The sequence below is a fragment of the Athene noctua genome, chromosome 3 (assembly GCF_965140245.1).
Source record: "Athene noctua chromosome 3, bAthNoc1.hap1.1, whole genome shotgun sequence".
In the NCBI taxonomy this organism is placed as follows: Eukaryota; Metazoa; Chordata; class Aves; order Strigiformes; family Strigidae; genus Athene; species Athene noctua.
This window is the reverse complement of record NC_134039.1, coordinates 87,843,669-87,861,175: the sequence shown is the minus strand read 5'-3', so window position 1 is coordinate 87,861,175 and position 17,507 is coordinate 87,843,669. Positions and strand designations below refer to the sequence as shown.

At 45.7% G+C, this 17,507-nt stretch overlaps 1 protein-coding gene across 1 annotated transcript in view; it reads right to left on the bottom strand.

Annotated features, from left to right (window-relative positions):
* PPP6R2 (protein phosphatase 6 regulatory subunit 2) overlaps positions 1-17,507 on the bottom strand; it is a 102,381-nt gene that overhangs the window by 44,249 nt on the left and 40,625 nt on the right. Inside the window, exons 4-6 of the mRNA XM_074903611.1 lie at positions 11,553-11,798; positions 4,116-4,302; positions 3,235-3,372 (exon numbers count right to left, since the gene is read on the bottom strand). Coding sequence (XP_074759712.1) covers positions 3,235-3,372; positions 4,116-4,302; positions 11,553-11,779 — 552 coding nt within the window. The 5' untranslated portion in view covers positions 11,780-11,798. The remainder of the gene's footprint in view (positions 1-3,234; positions 3,373-4,115; positions 4,303-11,552; positions 11,799-17,507) is intronic.

Genomic DNA, 17,507 nt, shown 5'->3' with positions numbered 1-17,507 from the left:
TTTCACGGTAACGGTGTGCCCTCACTTACAGATCAAGGAAGAGGAAGGGGAAAAACACCATGAACTGTAGCTCTGCCAACAGTTTAAGAACATATAAAATGACTCTGCCAAGTATCTTCTGCTCCTTTCTCCTCCCTTATCATTGGACAAGTCCATGCAAAAAAACCCAAACAACAAAACCATCCAAATCAAGGTACTGAGCTGGCTGGAAACAATCCTGGCAAAAAATACAAATAAAAGAGAGGTGTTTTCAGTTGGATCAATTCCCTAGTGCATGTCACCTTACAGGAAGGTCTCCCTGGCAGTGACTGACAGGGAGCTGGCCGGGTGGAACAAGCAGCACAGAGGCGACAGCAGGACTGTCTCCTCCCGGGGCCCAGCTCCACTCGGCGCGGGAAGGGAGAGCCTCCACCCTGGCTAACACCCGCTGAGCAAGGGGTAGACAAGGAAACATCAAGCACACTCTTGAAAAGGTCCATTCAGCAGAAAACAGGGCAGAGAACGGAGCCACCAGCACTGCCCAGCTCTCAGAGGCTAAGGATCTCAAAGAGGGAAGGCCAGAGAATGAGCCTCTTGTGCAATTATCAGGGAGTCTCCGAGTCAAAGCAACAGTGTGGACATCAAACCCCTAAGGAGAGGTGCTGTGGGACTTGCTATGCAGAATAGAAGTTTGTTTAACTTAAAACTTAAGACATCATCCATGTCAATCTGACACTGAAAAACTACCTTCTTCAGACAGCAAGAAAAATATAACAAACCAACGGAGGTTCACAGGATTTGGCCAGCACAGCAACATCCAGGGGACAGCCCTAAGTGAGGGACCCTCGACAGCAGCACTTTCTAGTGACAAATGGTGCTTCTCAAACCTTACTTGGGCAGCAAAGTTCTCACTTTTGCTAAGTCACACCAACACAACGCAGAAGGCATTTTGCTGTCCCGATGACATTCACGTTGTACTTGTGAAGTAGCTGGAACGTATCTGGAGACCCTGGTGTACTGTCAGATCTCCTCAGACACCGGCCAGGAGCAGGGGAACCTTCAAATGCTAAACTGAACTGCTGTCACTGTGCTACAAAAGCAACTGATAAACAGCTAGGCAAAAATCTACAGCACAGGATGTCTATCCCAAACACGAGGTACTGCATGGAGGAGGATGTGCAGACAGGGAAAAAACCCCGGGTATGGCATTTGAAGCCATACTTTCAACACACAGCGCTGTTAGTGCCTGACATTTGCCTGCAGGTTCAACATATGGATAGAGCAATCAATCAAGTGGAAACTGTTCAGCAGGAGATGACAACACATAGGAATTTATGACAGAATCCGCGAGAAGTTAATTAAATGCACACAAATGAAAGAGTGCAGCTCAGATGCAGATCCTAAGACAGAAGGACTCTGCTGTGCTGTTCCATCAGGGGTGCATGGTCTTACGGTTCCCATCTACTGCGCTGCTCGACAGACCCCTTCTCCTGAATTTCAGCAGTTAGGAGTGGGAGAGGAGTGGCTAAGCAGGAGCGAGACCCTAGGAAGATCAGCCAACTGCAGCTTTAAGAGTTCCTGAAAAATTAATCCTAATACTTTTCCTCTTGCTAAAACTCAAAATAGCCTGATACCTCCCTGAGGCATCCAGCATCCCAAAGAAATCTGAAGACTGTTTTGAGACAGCAAACAATTTGCAGCCATCCTAGCTACCAGCTGACAGACCATAATTTTTTCACAATGTGATGAAAAGCTGAAGCAGTCCATGAAGTATAACTTTTATATCGAATACCTACCAAAAATCAAGGCTGCAAAATAACTTTTCTGGAGACTTAAGTTTCTGAGTATATATTGCCAAAATTGCTGCTAAGTAGCTTCTCTAAACATTCAATCCCAAATTTCAATATCGCTACTACTTTTAATTTGTCTGAGGAGGTTAAGCCATCAGATTTTTAAATGCTTGGGGATAACACTTACATTAAAATACATTAATTTGCAAAAAAAAACCCCAACCTTCAGGTGCACCTCCAGAGCCACTTAGTATCTTCACTTTGTTTTTTTTGTTCTTGGTTGTTTGTTTTTTTTTAATTGTGTGAAATCTTTAACAGGTAGGATTAACTGGATAGGATGGGGTTAAAATATATCCCATCCAGATGTGCCTGTTTATGGACAGTTGATATTTGGAAACCTGAATATTTGGAAGTTTCCTGGACAGAAGCCATCCATCCAGGAAAAACACTACTCAGTTAAAATGCCATTTTAACATCAGATGAAAAAATTTGTCTTGGTAGTATTATGCTGCACTATTGCAATGTCTGTCCTGCACCAGTGAGCCCCAGCCTGCCCCAGTATCCTGACAGGTCTCACCAGCGCTGAGCAGAGGGGAGCAATCCCTGTCCTCGGGCCGTGGGGGGATGCAGTCGGACCTTTTCTGCAAAGCTGCTTTCTCCTCCAGCGAATCCTCCATCACCGTTCTCCACCATCAGCCCACCTCTCAAGGGCTTTTTCCTCCCGTGTCCTTTCTTGGCATTACCATTTGATGCCTAACCAGCTGAAAACTGTGCCACGCTCAGGGCTCCTCACACAGTCGCCAAACACAGAAATCCTGGCGTGGGCTGCAGGGAACCCCCCAGAGCTCTTCTGGTTTGCTGAGAGGGAGCCAAAGGAGGGGCTTTTCCCTCCAATCCTGCACATCTGCCCACTGAAGGGGGGATGAGGCAGCCTCACCCAGACTGGGCAACGCAGGCAGAAAAACTTGTCCTACCTGTAAAGCAAACTCCACATCTCCATAAGGTATTTTATAAGGCTGCCTGTTAAAGAGGAAGGGGAAGGAGGTGGCACAGGGTATCATCTACAGAAGTCCCATACACCCTTGAACACAGCAAGGAATTAAACAAGGTACGGTCCTAAACGACCAGTCTAAAATTCTGAATGCTGGGAAAGATTACAAATTTCCTCTGTCAAAGCTCTGCAGCAAAAACAGCTGGAGTAAACAGTGGTTGCTATATGGAAAAAGGAGTTGGAAATCCTTTACTGCCAGGGACTGAAGCAGGGCTCTCCTGCCGTGCAAGCCACAAACAGGCTGAAATACCCAAAGTAACCAACGTGCAGACTCTAGCACTAAGAAAAAGTTTTTCAGGAGAGTGGATCCGCTCTCATAATAAAACGACAAGAAGAATTCTATTTCTTTAAGATGCAAACAAACAAAACCCCTTGTTCCCAATCTTGTAAAGAAAAAAAAAAAAAGTTTCTCACATTCAGTACTTCCTGCCGTAGAGTTGCGGGCTCCACACAGCTGATTAGACGAAGTAGGAGGTCCATCATTGCTGATGTATCTATATGCTTTAGCACCAGGCTAATAAATTTGTCTTTTTTCCTTAAAAATGCAATCACCTAAAAACAAAGGTGTCATCATCAGTCGCTAGTACAACATACAGCCATGGCACATAGAACCTCCTATACTTTACCTTCTTGCCTCAACCAACCAACCTTGATGCAAAGTGGCTACAAGGTTGGGAAATTCTCCAGAGAACAAGAAAATAATGTTCTCGTTTCAAGGCAATACGAAATAAATTCTTTTTAGCTATCTTTTCTTTCTTCTATGCCACAAAGAAACCCAAGCCCACAGAAATAAGAGCGTCAAGAAGCTGGTGAAGCTGGAGAATTTTCCACTCCATTAAGGCTCTCTGACAGCCTTCATTTAAAAATTCAATTTTGAAGCGGAACGCGTGTATTCCTAAAACACCATTCAGCTCATGTTTCCAGCACCCCTTTTATAGGCATGAGACTGAGACACTGTTTATGTAACGAGACGATTCTGGGCAACGATCAAAGGATGCAGCAATATGCCTTAGTATGCAAAATAAGGCTTTAGCTGTAGCACGGGAATATCCCAGCTACTGCAGATCTAAACTCAGAACTATGCAAAGGTGTCTACATAAACCAGCATCTTCCTCAGCTGAGGAGCCCAAAGAACTTTTCAGAGACTACATTTCACCTCCAACCTTTAAGAGCAGAGCGAGCTATTTTCCAGCAATACCACAAGCTCACGAGGGTAGCAGTGATGCTGCCACACAACACAAACAACGGCAGTGCATTAATTTGTGCTTACATATCAGGACAAATCTAATCACTACCTGTTCCGTTTTTCTTGCAATGAGATTCCCAATAGTCTTACTGAAGAAACTGGCAAGCAAAGGGTTCAAAGGAGGCTCGTGATCCAAGAAGTCATAGAGGATATTCAGCAGAGTTTCATCCCCTCCTAGCTTGTCGTTGATCTGCGGCACATCCGAGGTCAGCAGTTCACAGGCTGTGTTTGGATATCTGGAAGGACAGAACCAGAGCAACTAAAGGTGAAATGAAAACTCTCAAGAAAATCTTCCCTTATTAAAGTTATAGAGAGTAGGAGGATCGCCCTTCCTGCACACAGGGGGGAAAAAAAAAAAACCAACCACACACACAAGAAACAAGGGTCATCTGCATTAAGGCACATTTTGAAGAAACACTATTTCCTGTAGAACATCGTGTGGTTTTTTCAACCACTGAATTATGCATCTCAGCTGCCTTCAAACTGCAGCTAGTTGTGATTTGTAAGAGTGATGCTTAAGCAGTTTCAACACGCTTAAAATCTCTTAAAGTCTTTTAACATGAATCCATTTGCACAACTAAAATTAACCCAAAAATTGAAGGCTGATTTGAAGAATGCATATTTTAGCAGCTTTCTCTAATGTTTCTGAAAAATTATTCTTTCCACTACTGGAGCTGAATTAAAAATAAACCTTTTTTTTTTTTTTTTTTTTAAATCAAATTTAAATGTAGAGACAGAGTATTAGATCTAACAAAACTCCTAACAAATGAGTACACACTACGTTCAAGCAAGCAATTCACAGCCAACCTTCCGAGTTCTGATTTTTCAGTGGTGTCTATAATCTGTAAAATTAACTTGTTTTTCACAAAACATTACCATGCCTGGTTTAGATGCTTTTGCTCACTTAAATCAGCATATGAAATAGTATTTGACAGCTAATGAAATCCTTTTTTTTTTCCCCTGACTTCTTTTCTGCTCTTCCAGGTGGTGCTTTTAGAAATAGGTCACATTTACGATCAGAAAAAGTAATAATGTGTTTATAATTAATATTATGTTTATAATTAGACGAGGTCTCAAATATCAAAGTGCATACATACAAAACAATAATCTTAAATCAACACCAAAAAAATGCTCTTTGGGGACTGTTAGTTTTGCTAGAAGACTAAAGTTTCTGGAGGGTGAAATTCTACATGAGAAGCCACCGGCCCCGTGCAGCTCCTCGGCACCGTTGGGCAAACATTTCCCTGATTCAGTCTCTCCATTACTCACGCGACGGAGGAATTAAGCAGGGGATGGGAGGCCGCCTTGCACGCACGCTGCAACACTGAAATTCGTTTGTTTTTGGTTTTTTTAAGACCTCGTTTCAGCGTTAGGTTAGTGTCTCTGTTTCACGTTCTAGCTACTGTCCATCTATGCGAAGGGCTGCAGAGGGCTCCTCCGGGAAGGCCTATCACCATCACGCAGAGGTGACTGGCATCAGAAACAGCAGCTCGCCACTGCTCTGAAATTCACTGTTCTGAACTTCAACACCATTTTCACACTTTCAATGACACATACGATCCTAGAGCCAAAAGGCAGCTGGACTTTATTTTTTTAAACCATGATTTACTCTTACCCCACTAATTGGTTAAAGACTCTGCCGGGGCGTGCCCCAGTGGTTCTAAGCACAAAGCAGCAACTCTGAGCACCAAACCTCCTGCTGAGGGCCAGTTCTTACCCATGTTGCCTAAAGTAGTTTTGATTTGTTACCAAGAGATACGGATTAAAACAAAACCTGTCCTTTACAGTTCGACCATTTTCTGTCTGTGAGCAGAGCTGGTTATCTTTTTTTTTTTTTTTTCCAAAAGCAAAAAGAAAATTTACTGTGTAATTTAATAAAGGTCAACTAAATTAATAACATTTTAAAACCTACAGAACACACTTGTTGTAAATGCATGTTCGTTCTTTAAGTAGCATATTGGCTTTCTACATAAAATTGTGCCGTTCCATAAGACACAAACCCAACAGATTTCCCACTTCTAATCATTACGCAAGGTCTACCACTTTTTGTGACTTCAGACACAAGCCAAATCCAAGATCAATATAAAACACTCCTGCAATAATACGCCTGTTGCTACACCACTGAGGGAACACCTTCACCTCTGTACAACGGTGCAGCTGAAACAATGCTTCAATACACAGCAAGGGTTTGGGGTTTTTCCCCCCTAGTCTCAATCTCAATAGAAAAAAACAGGCAGAAAAGCTGTGAAATGACCAGGTACCTCTCACATCTCTACCACCTTTGCACTAAGACCTGTGAGTGGGTAACAGAATCCAAGTTGAGTGTTTACCTGTTCTTTTTCCCCTCTTAGCTGAAACTGGTTAGATTTCTGCTTTGAACCTCATTAACAGAAAAATCAAGATGAAATCGTAACAGCACCTCCCAAACTTGAAACGGGACCCTCTGCTCTGAGCTCTGACCCCCCACCTCCCCAGACACAGCACATTTCTACGTCTGGCAACGCTTCCTAAGCTGGTGACCACCTTTCAGGGAAGAAATTGTCGAATTATTGCAGGTCTTTGGAAATTTCAGCTCAGTTCTTGGAGTGACAAGATGGACACAGGGATTCCTGGACATCATACAAGAAGGAAGAGATAGGAAAAATATTGTGTCCTTGTGTGAACTGATGGTACGTTCTCTCCAGGACAGCACGTTTGAGCGTGCCACCGTGTAAAGCCATTGCTGCCGGGGACCAGACACCAGGGAAGGAAGAGCTTTTCATCCCATCCCACGTGGCTGTTGTTGGCATTTGCAGCTCTGGAGCGAGGAGCCCTGCAGCCCGCTCTCGGGCCGTCCGTCCTCCTGCCCGTCCTGCCCAGGGCTTCGCCTCAGCTGGACCCAGGGGCGATGCCTGGTGGCTTTCAGCCCAGCGCTTACACAGGGCTTAGCTGGCAGGATGCTCTGCTGGCCCTTGGCTCTCCAACTCACAGCTTAAGCTGGAGCTTCCTTTCAGTTATTTTGCTTTCAAGTGCATCATTCTATGCCCACCTTTACCCTAATAACTGCTGCTGGTTTGGTTTTCTTATGTTCTTTGAGCAGAATTTTTATTTTGGAAGAAATTCCACACCTCAGTCTTCCCAATTTAAGCCTTACTTTACTCATCACACTTCCGTTTGGTTTTTAACAAGGAAAATACTTCTGGCCCTGGTAGTATATAAAGAGCAAAGACAAGTGTTACAGGACAACGATAACCTTTCCGGTACCCCCACTGAATTGCTCCGTGTAGGGCCTTGTACCTTCAATCACGAACACACATCATCAAGCATTTCCAGCCCACGAGGACTCCGAAGCCTTCCCCGAGACCTAAAAGCTAATCCACAGCCCGTCCATGTGCGCGTGTAACTCGGGCCACCAGTCACTGCACAACCAGCACCGAAGGCATTTGCTTTATTACTACAGGGCCATATGACAGCATGAAATCTTTCTACCTTTTAACTAACCTAAGCAATTCCGCACTATCAACTTTCTACATCTACAATCCATCTCCCCTTTTACTCACACCTGAACAGGTCACACAGCACAGGGCCCAGCACTGCAAAACCAGAAAGCTGGAACCAGCCGGTTTTGCCTCATCTATATTTCTTTTCTTTGAACAGTTATTGATGACAAAACCCTCCTCTGTTACCCCACGACAGCCCATTTTTAACAGTCTGTGATAAGGGACCTTCTCTTTTTGGACTGTACTTACTGTGTTTGATTCCATCGGAGCCGCAGGCGCAGCCCGACTCCCTCCCTCCACCCAGGCAGCACGGCGTGGCGGCCGAGCGCCTGCACCGACAGAGGTGTCTGTGGATCCCGGTGCTACACCATAAACTCCTCCACGTGCACCATGCAGAAGCCAGATTTACTGGCTCACAGACCCTTCTTAAGATCTTGCTGTCCTATTTGCTACCTGCAGTCCACAGGTTTTCAGGTTGACCAGCTGAGCAAATTCGTATGTTAATTTCTTTAAAGCACTCCTAACAATTATTCTACTGATTCTGTTCCACAGGTGCTCCAGTTTGTGACAGTTCCTCAGACTATTCCCCTGTAAAGAAAGACACCACTGAGGAATCTCCTGAGAAGCTCTGAAGTGAGCACCAACAGACAGTTTAGTTTTATTTTCTGCTATGGTCACATCCTCCTTTAGACTCGGATCACCCACATGCCACACACGTTCTCGGAGAGCCTTCCTTATTCTGAGGGGTTTAGAGCATCAGTGGCTTTGCCTTTAGCAAACTGCTGCTCAGAAATAAAAATCCCTTTGTCCAGTCTCACAGGTTACCTCACCACTATATTCTTTTTCTGTATCTGGACACAACCTCCCTTTTGTGAGGATGTACTTTTACCTGTAATGGATTATTTGGTTTTAACTGAGTCAGTTTTCTACATTAAGTTTTTTTTAAATCTTTGTAATACAAGCTCTGCATTTACCATGAGTCACTGAAATGTTTCCAGGCCAGTTGTGAGCTTTTTACCCTTTCATAGTACCATTTACTTTCTAACTAGCCTCCTCATATTTATGTAGTTCCATTCCTAAAAGTTAGAAAAACAACCCCAAGCCCACGATAATGCTGTTTATGTCTTTTTTGCTCCTGTGAGGATGTTAAATCTGAGTACATTATAGTTACTATTACAAAGTGATTTTACAACAGTTACATTTCTTAGAGCCCCCAAAGGGTATATAAAGACTTATTTCTCTTTTTTTTGGCTCACTGCTCCATGCAAAAGGCATTCACAATTCCTAAAACCTCATGCACTGTGCCCCCCTGTGATATATGTGCTGTCAGCAGCAGGATAAATGAAATCTCTCATTGTTACAGCACGTTCTGCTCTTGCAGCCTCTGCAGTCTCCAAGTTTCACACAGTTGGACCTAATACTTCACCCTTTCTATTCATCCCAGCCCGTAAGGTCCCCACGCTGCAACTAACTTACCCAGGCCTCCCTCCCCTAAAGCCTGCTCTTACACCAGCACAGTCTGCTCTGCCTTTCCTATAAGCTGTACTCTCGTTACGGCACGGTCTAAGCAGGTTTATGAGACACCCTACTATGGCAAGAAGTTCATTATAAATCGACTGTTGAAACCATTTACACACTTCTTTGCAATGGGTCTTCATCTGGTTGCTTAGTTTCCTCTTTGCAGTTTCCCTTCTGAACTTTATGAACTTCCATCCTGCAGACGTTTCAAGAATAAAGCATTTTGATGATTCCATTTCCACAGCATGCATCTCCTTCCAAACCTATCAAGTTTCTTCCCCTGTTCCAGTTTAGAAACTTTCATAACCTTTTCTAACGAGCCAAAAATTGGATTCCGTTTGGATTCAGACAGTCCGTTCTTCCAGTTTAGCCTTTATTTATTCCAAAAGCTTCCCCAGTTTCTAATAAGCTTAACCCTCTTTCCCCTCTTCGGTGCCTCGCCATGCTTTAGAAACGCTTCTCTGCCTGGTCTACCTGTGGTACTGGAAGCATTTAAAGAAAAAAAACAAACCCCCTAAAGACCAGCTCTATTTGTCCTGGCAAGCAGGTCACTACGCAGTTCTCGTTGCCAGCTGAAGACTCACTTATCTGTCTTTCGTGTATAACCACACTTCCAGCACCAGACCAGCCTTGCGAGCAGGCACCTTACGGGCCGCTCTTCAAAGAGGAAGACGACACGCCGCCAGCGCTCGATGACACTGATGAGATGAGATCGGTGAATGACACTGCTAACTCGAGCCCTTCCCAACACAACATGTGCCTCCATCTTGCCAGCCAAGGGGACCGTGCCGCTGGGGGCTGGCCTCTGCCCCCCACTGCCCACCCTGGCCTGGGCCTCCCCATCCTCCAGCCTGGCCCTGAGCCGCCTCCACCACACGCTGCCTCTGGACGCCGATGGAAAGGCCTGCGGGCCCGCCTGGGAAACTCCAGGATGCCTGGGCACAAACACTCTCACACTGAGCTTTCCTCCCCATTCTGGTTTGCATTAAGGACTTTGCTTATTGAGAAATTCGTTTGTCCCCACCTTCCCTTATTCATAATCTGTTCGGTTACAATAGGAAAATGTTTCCACTTCCACCCCTTCAGCAAAAACATAAACTGTCTCCTGACAGCAGCCCCCAAAATCTCAAGCAGAACAGGACTTAAAAATACAGTTAACTGAGGCAGTGGAGTATTCTGCAGTGGTACGGACAGTGTATGAATTCCTACTGGCACGGGACTGGAATCCCTCACTCTCTCCTCTGGCAAAATCCACCCCAGTTCCAGCAAAGGACCACAAACCTCGTGATGAGCATCTCTTCTGCCCAACCCTCAGCACTAAGGACTGTATCACCCATCTCCTTCAAGCAGACGTTTTGGGTTGGAGTTCATCTCGGGTCAGCTGTGCAAACACACGGGTAAAGGGCTGCGGGGAGCATGGGGCCAGGCACCCCCTGAGAAGGCAGCTACCCCCCGTGTCACACCTGATGTCACACAGGTCACACACAAAGTCCGAAGATTGTTGTGTGCCACATCCCTGGTTTCAGACTACCTGGACAAAATTTGTGTCTGTAGGACCACAGTATAAAACTAACACTCCTAGTTCCTTCTGGTAATTCACCTTTTATAGCAGAAGCTTTGCAAAAGTAGCCAGATAATATTCCAAGTCACTACATAACGTATTTCCTGGCATTCACTTACCTGGAAACAGTCACCTAAACACAGTTGGTAACTGCCTCACCTAATAATAAACCCAAACAGCACTACCCATTCTTCTGTGGATTGCAACCAACAGCAGCAACCACCAACACTGATCCATTCCCACAGTGACAAACTTGCCTGGGTTTATTTATTTATTTATACACAGAGCAGTCTTATTTTTACATAAACTTAAAGAAAAACAAACAGCCCAAATCCAAAATGTAAATATTTTCAAGTATACATTTAGTTCAAAATGTATAAACACAAATTTCTATGAGAACCAAACACATCAAAAGAGTTCACCGTGGTAGGAAACAGGCTCTTCACAGGGTTAGGCCCTCTCCCGAACTGCACCATCACCAAACCCAGCAGCTTCTGCACATGCAGCACACAGAAAACATTACATCTTTTATTCACTGTACAGCTCGTTTTCTTTTGTGGGCTTGACTACTTGAAATCCAATCAAGTTCAGAAACTTCTAACTCAGAGCAGAACACTCTTTGCTTGCAGTTTTGATAAAAACATACTAAAGGTACTTTGGAGATACCGATTATTTTGCTTGCAAAGTTTTGAACAAACAGCAAAAGATTTTTTTTTTTTTCTTAGACAAGCTCAATATTAAACCATTAAAATTAAAGAAAGGAGCTTCTGAAAGTTCACAAATAACAAAATGCTGTGAAACGTTTCACAGCACTGGAAAGCCCTTCTCCCAAGACTGACAAGGTGACACCCATCTCGCACCAGAGCATTTCCAAGCCCAAGAGCTCTCACAGCGTTTTCTTCGTACAGGAGAGAAAACAAATACCTACTTGAAGCGGACCTTCTCGTCCATATCCACGGGGGGCTCATGTGTGATGAGGTTGACCAGCTCCTCCATGCAGTGCTGCTGGCAGAGGAAGTCCAGCAGCTTGCGGTTCTGAGCCTTGCACTCCTGTAAGATGTCATCTTCGTCCATCAGCTCGTGAAGCGTCACATCTTCTTTATCCAGCAGCTTGTCCACATGTGATGTCGTGTTCAAATCGAACTTCCAGAACATGTTGATGGGACACAACTAGCTGTAACGCAAAGAGTGCGAGTTAATCAGCCACCTTCGCTATTTATTCCCCCTTTAGAACTGAGCAGAATACCTCCATACAGCTGACAGCCAGCTCATAAAAAATTCTGTAAACAAAATTAACACTTTTCACGCCAGAAAACTAACACAACTTCGATTATAGCTGGATGAGATCAACAATGGACACAAATCAGAGATTCTGTTCATACCCAGAAATGCTTTGCTGGATTAGAGTCAAGGCCGGCCACAGAGAGGGAAACCACGTGACTGCACTATAGACAATTTGCACTAAAGGGTTTGGGAAGTTTCTGTATTATTAGTATTTCCGAGTCATGCTCATCAGCCATAATTGCAACAATCAATGATTTATGTAAGTGGAAGAAAGGCCTCCAGTGCCTACATCACAGCAAGAGATAGACCATAACGGGAAAGTATGAAAAAACCCCCACAACCTGCCGGACACTGCGAGTGCTGACAGCATCAGCACTGCTACCAAATGCAATAAACCTGACGGAACACTAGGATATGCTGTTAATCTCATAAACATCATAGAAGTATAAAGCTGTGAGTGGTCTTTTGTGGGGCAGAAGAGTCTATTTTCTTTACTGAAACCTGAAGTGCCAGAAGGACACTACAGATCAAGGCTAGAAACTGAAGGAACGGCCTTGTCCTACACATTCTGGATCTCAAGTCGTCATAAAAACCTGCTGAAAAGAAACCTTCCTCACCAGCACCTTCCCTCGCAGGAAGCTTCACGTGGACATTTTGCATCATCCCAGCTAAACACAAAACACTGTGACACAGTTCTTTGCAGAAGCACTGAAAGTGAGACAGTGCATGTAACAAAAAAATGACAAATGTTAAAGACTGAGTCGAGCTGGAGCCCAGGCCCACCAGAACATGGGAAGTCACCTTTCCTAAAGGGTGATCAGCCCCTGCCCTGCCGTGCTTTCTGCCCCCTCCAGACGTACCTGACAGCGCTCGGGGACCCCCTGCACAGCGGTTCGGATCGTCCCCTCTCAGGTCCCCTCTGTGGCTGCTGCGCTTGGCAGGAGCCTTCGGTCTGTGACCAGAATCACACGCTGTATCGCAGGTGAGGTTTCACTACTGCCATGGAGATTAGTAAGAATATTCCCCTTCAAACAACTTCTGCTAAATACAGAGCACTGCACTTCGTATTACTCATTTTCATCCCACTCCTACCCCTAACGCTTTCTTTCCTTTTTGCTATCCTCATTTTTCTCTACACAAGCTCTATTAAATTTATTTTTCCAGTTAGCCTCCCCAATACACTTCAACTTTTAGAATAGTAATTATATCAAAGCAAGACAGTGTTCCGACTATCCCTAAGGAACTACTCCTCTTGCTTAGTATCTTCTTATAATTCTGCCCTTCACCATCTCACCTCACGATCAGCTCATTCACCAGGATTCCCCAGTCATGACAACATCGTACCAAGTACCTTAATGATCTCCACAAAAAAACAATTTGGGATTTACCGAATTCCTTTTATTTAGAGTATCAGTTGCCAAAGAAAGAGCTCAGATTAGTTTGGCACAATTTAGATTACTGCTCTTGATTTTTCATTGTCATATCTTTTACTGTTCCCTACAGGGAGCAAATAAGGAGTAACCTTCATCCTTCCCCAGTAACACTTCCAGTACCTTCAGAGAGCACAGGGTAGCTCCAACTCCTCCTCAGCAGACATCTGTACTTCAAAAAGCAGCTCAGCCATTTAACTCTCTGCGAATTTGAGCACAGCCTTCTACTTCTGGCTCCCGTTTAGTGTTTCAGACTAAATTCTTCCCCAGACTGTCTCATCCTCACTCAGGCCCCGTGGCTCTGCTTGCTGCACATACGGAGTCAAACAAAAGGCAAAAACCAGCTTCTGAAGGAAGGAGCCCTGTGCCCGAAGAGCCGCTTAACTCCTGGGTCCGTGCGCCACACAGACCAGGGCAACGAGGGCCTGCAAAGAGATGGCGTCGTGCTGTAGGCTGTGGGGATCAAAGGTGGTTTCAAGAAATAAACAGTCATTAACGCTAAAGAAAATATGAGAGTAACTGTTCTTCCCCATTGACAAAGGTGATAAGCGCAGCTCAACCACAGTAAACATTCCGTGCAATAATATCATTAAGTTAAAACACATTATGGAAAATGAAAGAAATTGGATGGGAGATGTCAGTGTGCTACATTCCCAGATTATCTGTCTATAAGCATGTGATTTTATACACCAGGACCACGACGCTTTTTTTAACCTAACCCACATTACTATTTCCGCAGCAGCAGGAACACTCGCTCCAACCATTCATTTTGCTTTCTCCAGCATCCAAAAATGTTACCACGCCTGATCTTTTGCCAGTTCCACTGCTTGCATAACTACATCTAAGACAGAATTTTGAAATTACCCTTTTTAAGAAATAAACAGAAAATAACACTTTTTTCCTCCAGGAAGGTTTACTGAAGAAGGGGGCACTGCTTTCTGGTTACCATAACGGGGCAATTTAAAAGGCTAAAGACCCACATTTTTTAATTACATGTTTAAATATCTGGATACCTTGCAGCGTAACTTCCACACTGAACCTCCAACTAAAGGGCTTATAGGAACTACTGGATGAAACACATTAAAAGAAACACTAATTTTTTATCTATTTTTATCAATTAAGTTATTGACATGCATCTTCTGCCCCACCTCAGTTCAAGCATTCTTCATGTGTGTGTGTATGTGTCTAAGGATCTCTAAAAGAAAGAGAAATGATGAAATGAAGGTTATTTTTTTCTTGGAATTGCTCCGTCGCCCAGGATATTCGGTAACAAATTCCATGGAGCTCCACTCAGTGCTTCAAAATTTGTCACAGATAACTTTTCTATTCAGAGAGCTTTTTTCCATGTCAACATACTTCTTTCTTTTAATGACTTCACCTCAGAGATTTAGAAGAAATCAAGAAAATCTCTGCAAGTTTGTCTGTTGTGACACAGCACGAAGCCCTGTTTGAACGGTCTCAGTACTGGATGACAAAGGGAAGGTTTAGGCTCCGAACCATCAAGCCACGCACGGCGCAGCCTCCTCACAGCCCCCCTACAGCCCCCCCGCACCAGGTTTCGGACCTTCCGCATCCCGAGGCAGAGCTCCCACACACCTTACGGGGAAGTACATGGCCCCGATCCCAGCAGAAAGAGAACTGGGATCCTGATCAAGCATCCCGTTGAGAAAACCACTTTATACCTACAAAGCTCCTCTCAAGCGCCAAGGGTCAAGCACTTGTAGTCCAACCTGCAGCACCTCCTACGACCACCGAGGCTATCGGCCGATTCCTGACAGCCCACGCTCGGGCACTGAGGGGCAAATGGGGGGCAGCTCCCCAGAACAGCTTCCCCAGACCTGCCCCATGGCCCATCCACCGCGTTTCCTAACAATCTTCCAGACTCCCTACTTAATTAGTTTAGGAGGATCCCAATCTTTTGGAAACTAGTCGTCCCCGTCCCCCCCCCCAAATAGCATAAGAAACAGCCAAGAAAAAAGCAGCTTCTAATTTGAGTTGCTTAAATCAACAGTATATTGCAATTAATTTAAAAGGTTAGCTTGTAGCAGTACAGCAACAAGCAAGAGCTTCTGCTTCCGTCCATTCAGCCACTGAAAACGCACTCAAGTAACTGAATTTCTGAGTTAGGAAGAGACATCTGAATTTTCAACCTACGTGACACTGCTGTGACAGTAATGCTGTTTGGCTGTATAGTGTGTTCGTTACAAACTGTTCTTCAGATATTTTTAACTAACTATGCTTAGTTATAAATTCACTCAGTGAAAAGCTGGCAGAAAAGACCTTAACTTAAGGATGTTTGGGTGCACAGTTAACCTAAATACATATATATTCCATACATATATGTGGACTACACATATAAATCTCACTTTTCCAACCTAAACCCATTATAAATCTGTCAGTTCTACAGTTTTTCAAAACTTTTGATGCATCTAAAGGAAAAGCTGTCTAATCTACAGGAGACCTGCTGAGAAGCTGTCCTTAGGGAAGGAAGATGGCTCTTCTCTCAGCACAGAGCAGGCAGATCCTCCTCTCCAGCCTTCTTAAAACAAAGGTTGAGAAGAACTGCCGAGGAGTTTGGCCTCACCGGCCTCTGGAAGACACGGATGAACTCCCAGCGCCCCGGGACTGGGTGCAGCTGCATCCAACTGGGAAGGGAGCCTGCCCTGCAGCACTGACTCTCCCACCATGCTTCCCAAAGCACAGGCAACAACATGAGCCTCCTCTTTGTCCTCACCTCAGTCAAAAAAAAGCTCTTTGAGCTACAGTGCTCTCACAGGCTACTCAGTAAAACACAGTGAGTGAGATCTGGAAATGACTGTTCATGGCATATTGAAACCAACAGTTAGACTGATGCAGGTGTCCGGGCAACCAAAGGAGGTTTTGTAAGCCCTGTAACATCTCTGCAAGCTTGAAAGTGGAATGGTCCCCCCCACAAAAAACCCCAGAGACACACACACCACAAAGACCAGCAGAGAGAGTCACCCCCTCCTGAAGGCCCCAAGTCAGGCACAGGGGAGACAATTCCTGCTCTAAGACTGTTCGTAGGGTTGGAACCGAGGTGCCTCTAGGAGACAAGACAGCAAAGGCTCTACAAGCACCTGCTAGTGCTGGTGAATTCATAGTCACAGAAGGGTCTGGGCTGGAAGGGACCTTAAATCCCCTCCAGTGCCACCCCCTGCCCCGGGCAGGGCCACCTTCCACCAGCCCAGGTTGCCCAAAGCCCCGTCCAGCCTGGCCTTGAACCCTTCCAGGGAGGGGGCAGCCACAGCTTCTCTGGGCAGCCTGTGCCAGGGCCTCACCCCCCTCACAGGGAACAATTTCTGCCTCAGATCCCATCTAAATCTCCCCTCTGTCCGTTTAACCCCGTTCCCCCTCGTCCTGTCCCTCCCCCTGATGACGAGTCCCCCCCCCCCGTTCCTGCAGCCCCTTTCAGCCCTGGGGGGTCGCTCTAAGGTCTCCCCGGAGCCTTCTCTCCTCCAGCTGAACCCCCCAACTCTCCCAGCCTGTCCTCACAGAGGGGCTCCAGCCCCCCCAGCATCTCCGTGGCTCCTCTGGCCCCGCTGGAGCAGGTCCGTGTCCTTCTGCTGTTGGTGCCCCCGAGCTGGACCCAGCCCTGCAGGGGGGTCTCCCAGAGCGGAGCAGAGGGGGAGAATCCCCCCCCGGCCCTGTGCCCCCCCTGCTCTGGGTGCAGCCCAGCACACGGGGCCTTTCTGGGCTGCCAGTGCACGGTGCTGGCTCACAGGCAGTTTTCCACCCCCTAACCCTCCCCAAATCCTTGGGGCTGCTCTCCATCCCTTCATCCCCCAGTCTGTACTGATACTGGAGATTGCCCCAACCCACGGGCAGGACCTTGCCCTTGGCCTTGTTGAACTTCAAGAGGTTTGCACAGGCCCGCTCCTCAAGCCTTCTGCGAAGGTCCCTCTCAATAACATCCCTTTCCTTTAGCTGCATCACCCAGCTTAGTGTGGGAGATGTGGGAAGAGTGATTACCACTCAAAACTGAGGCAGAAAAACTGCTGAGTACCCCAGCCTTGTCACCGGTTCTGCTGCTTATTAACTGGGGCAGAGGGGAGCTGTGGATTTTCTTTTCTGGCCCACGTACCTGTAGAAGCCCTTATTCTCCTCATCCCTTGCCAATTCACTGAGACTTTGCAGCCTTGGATGGTCCA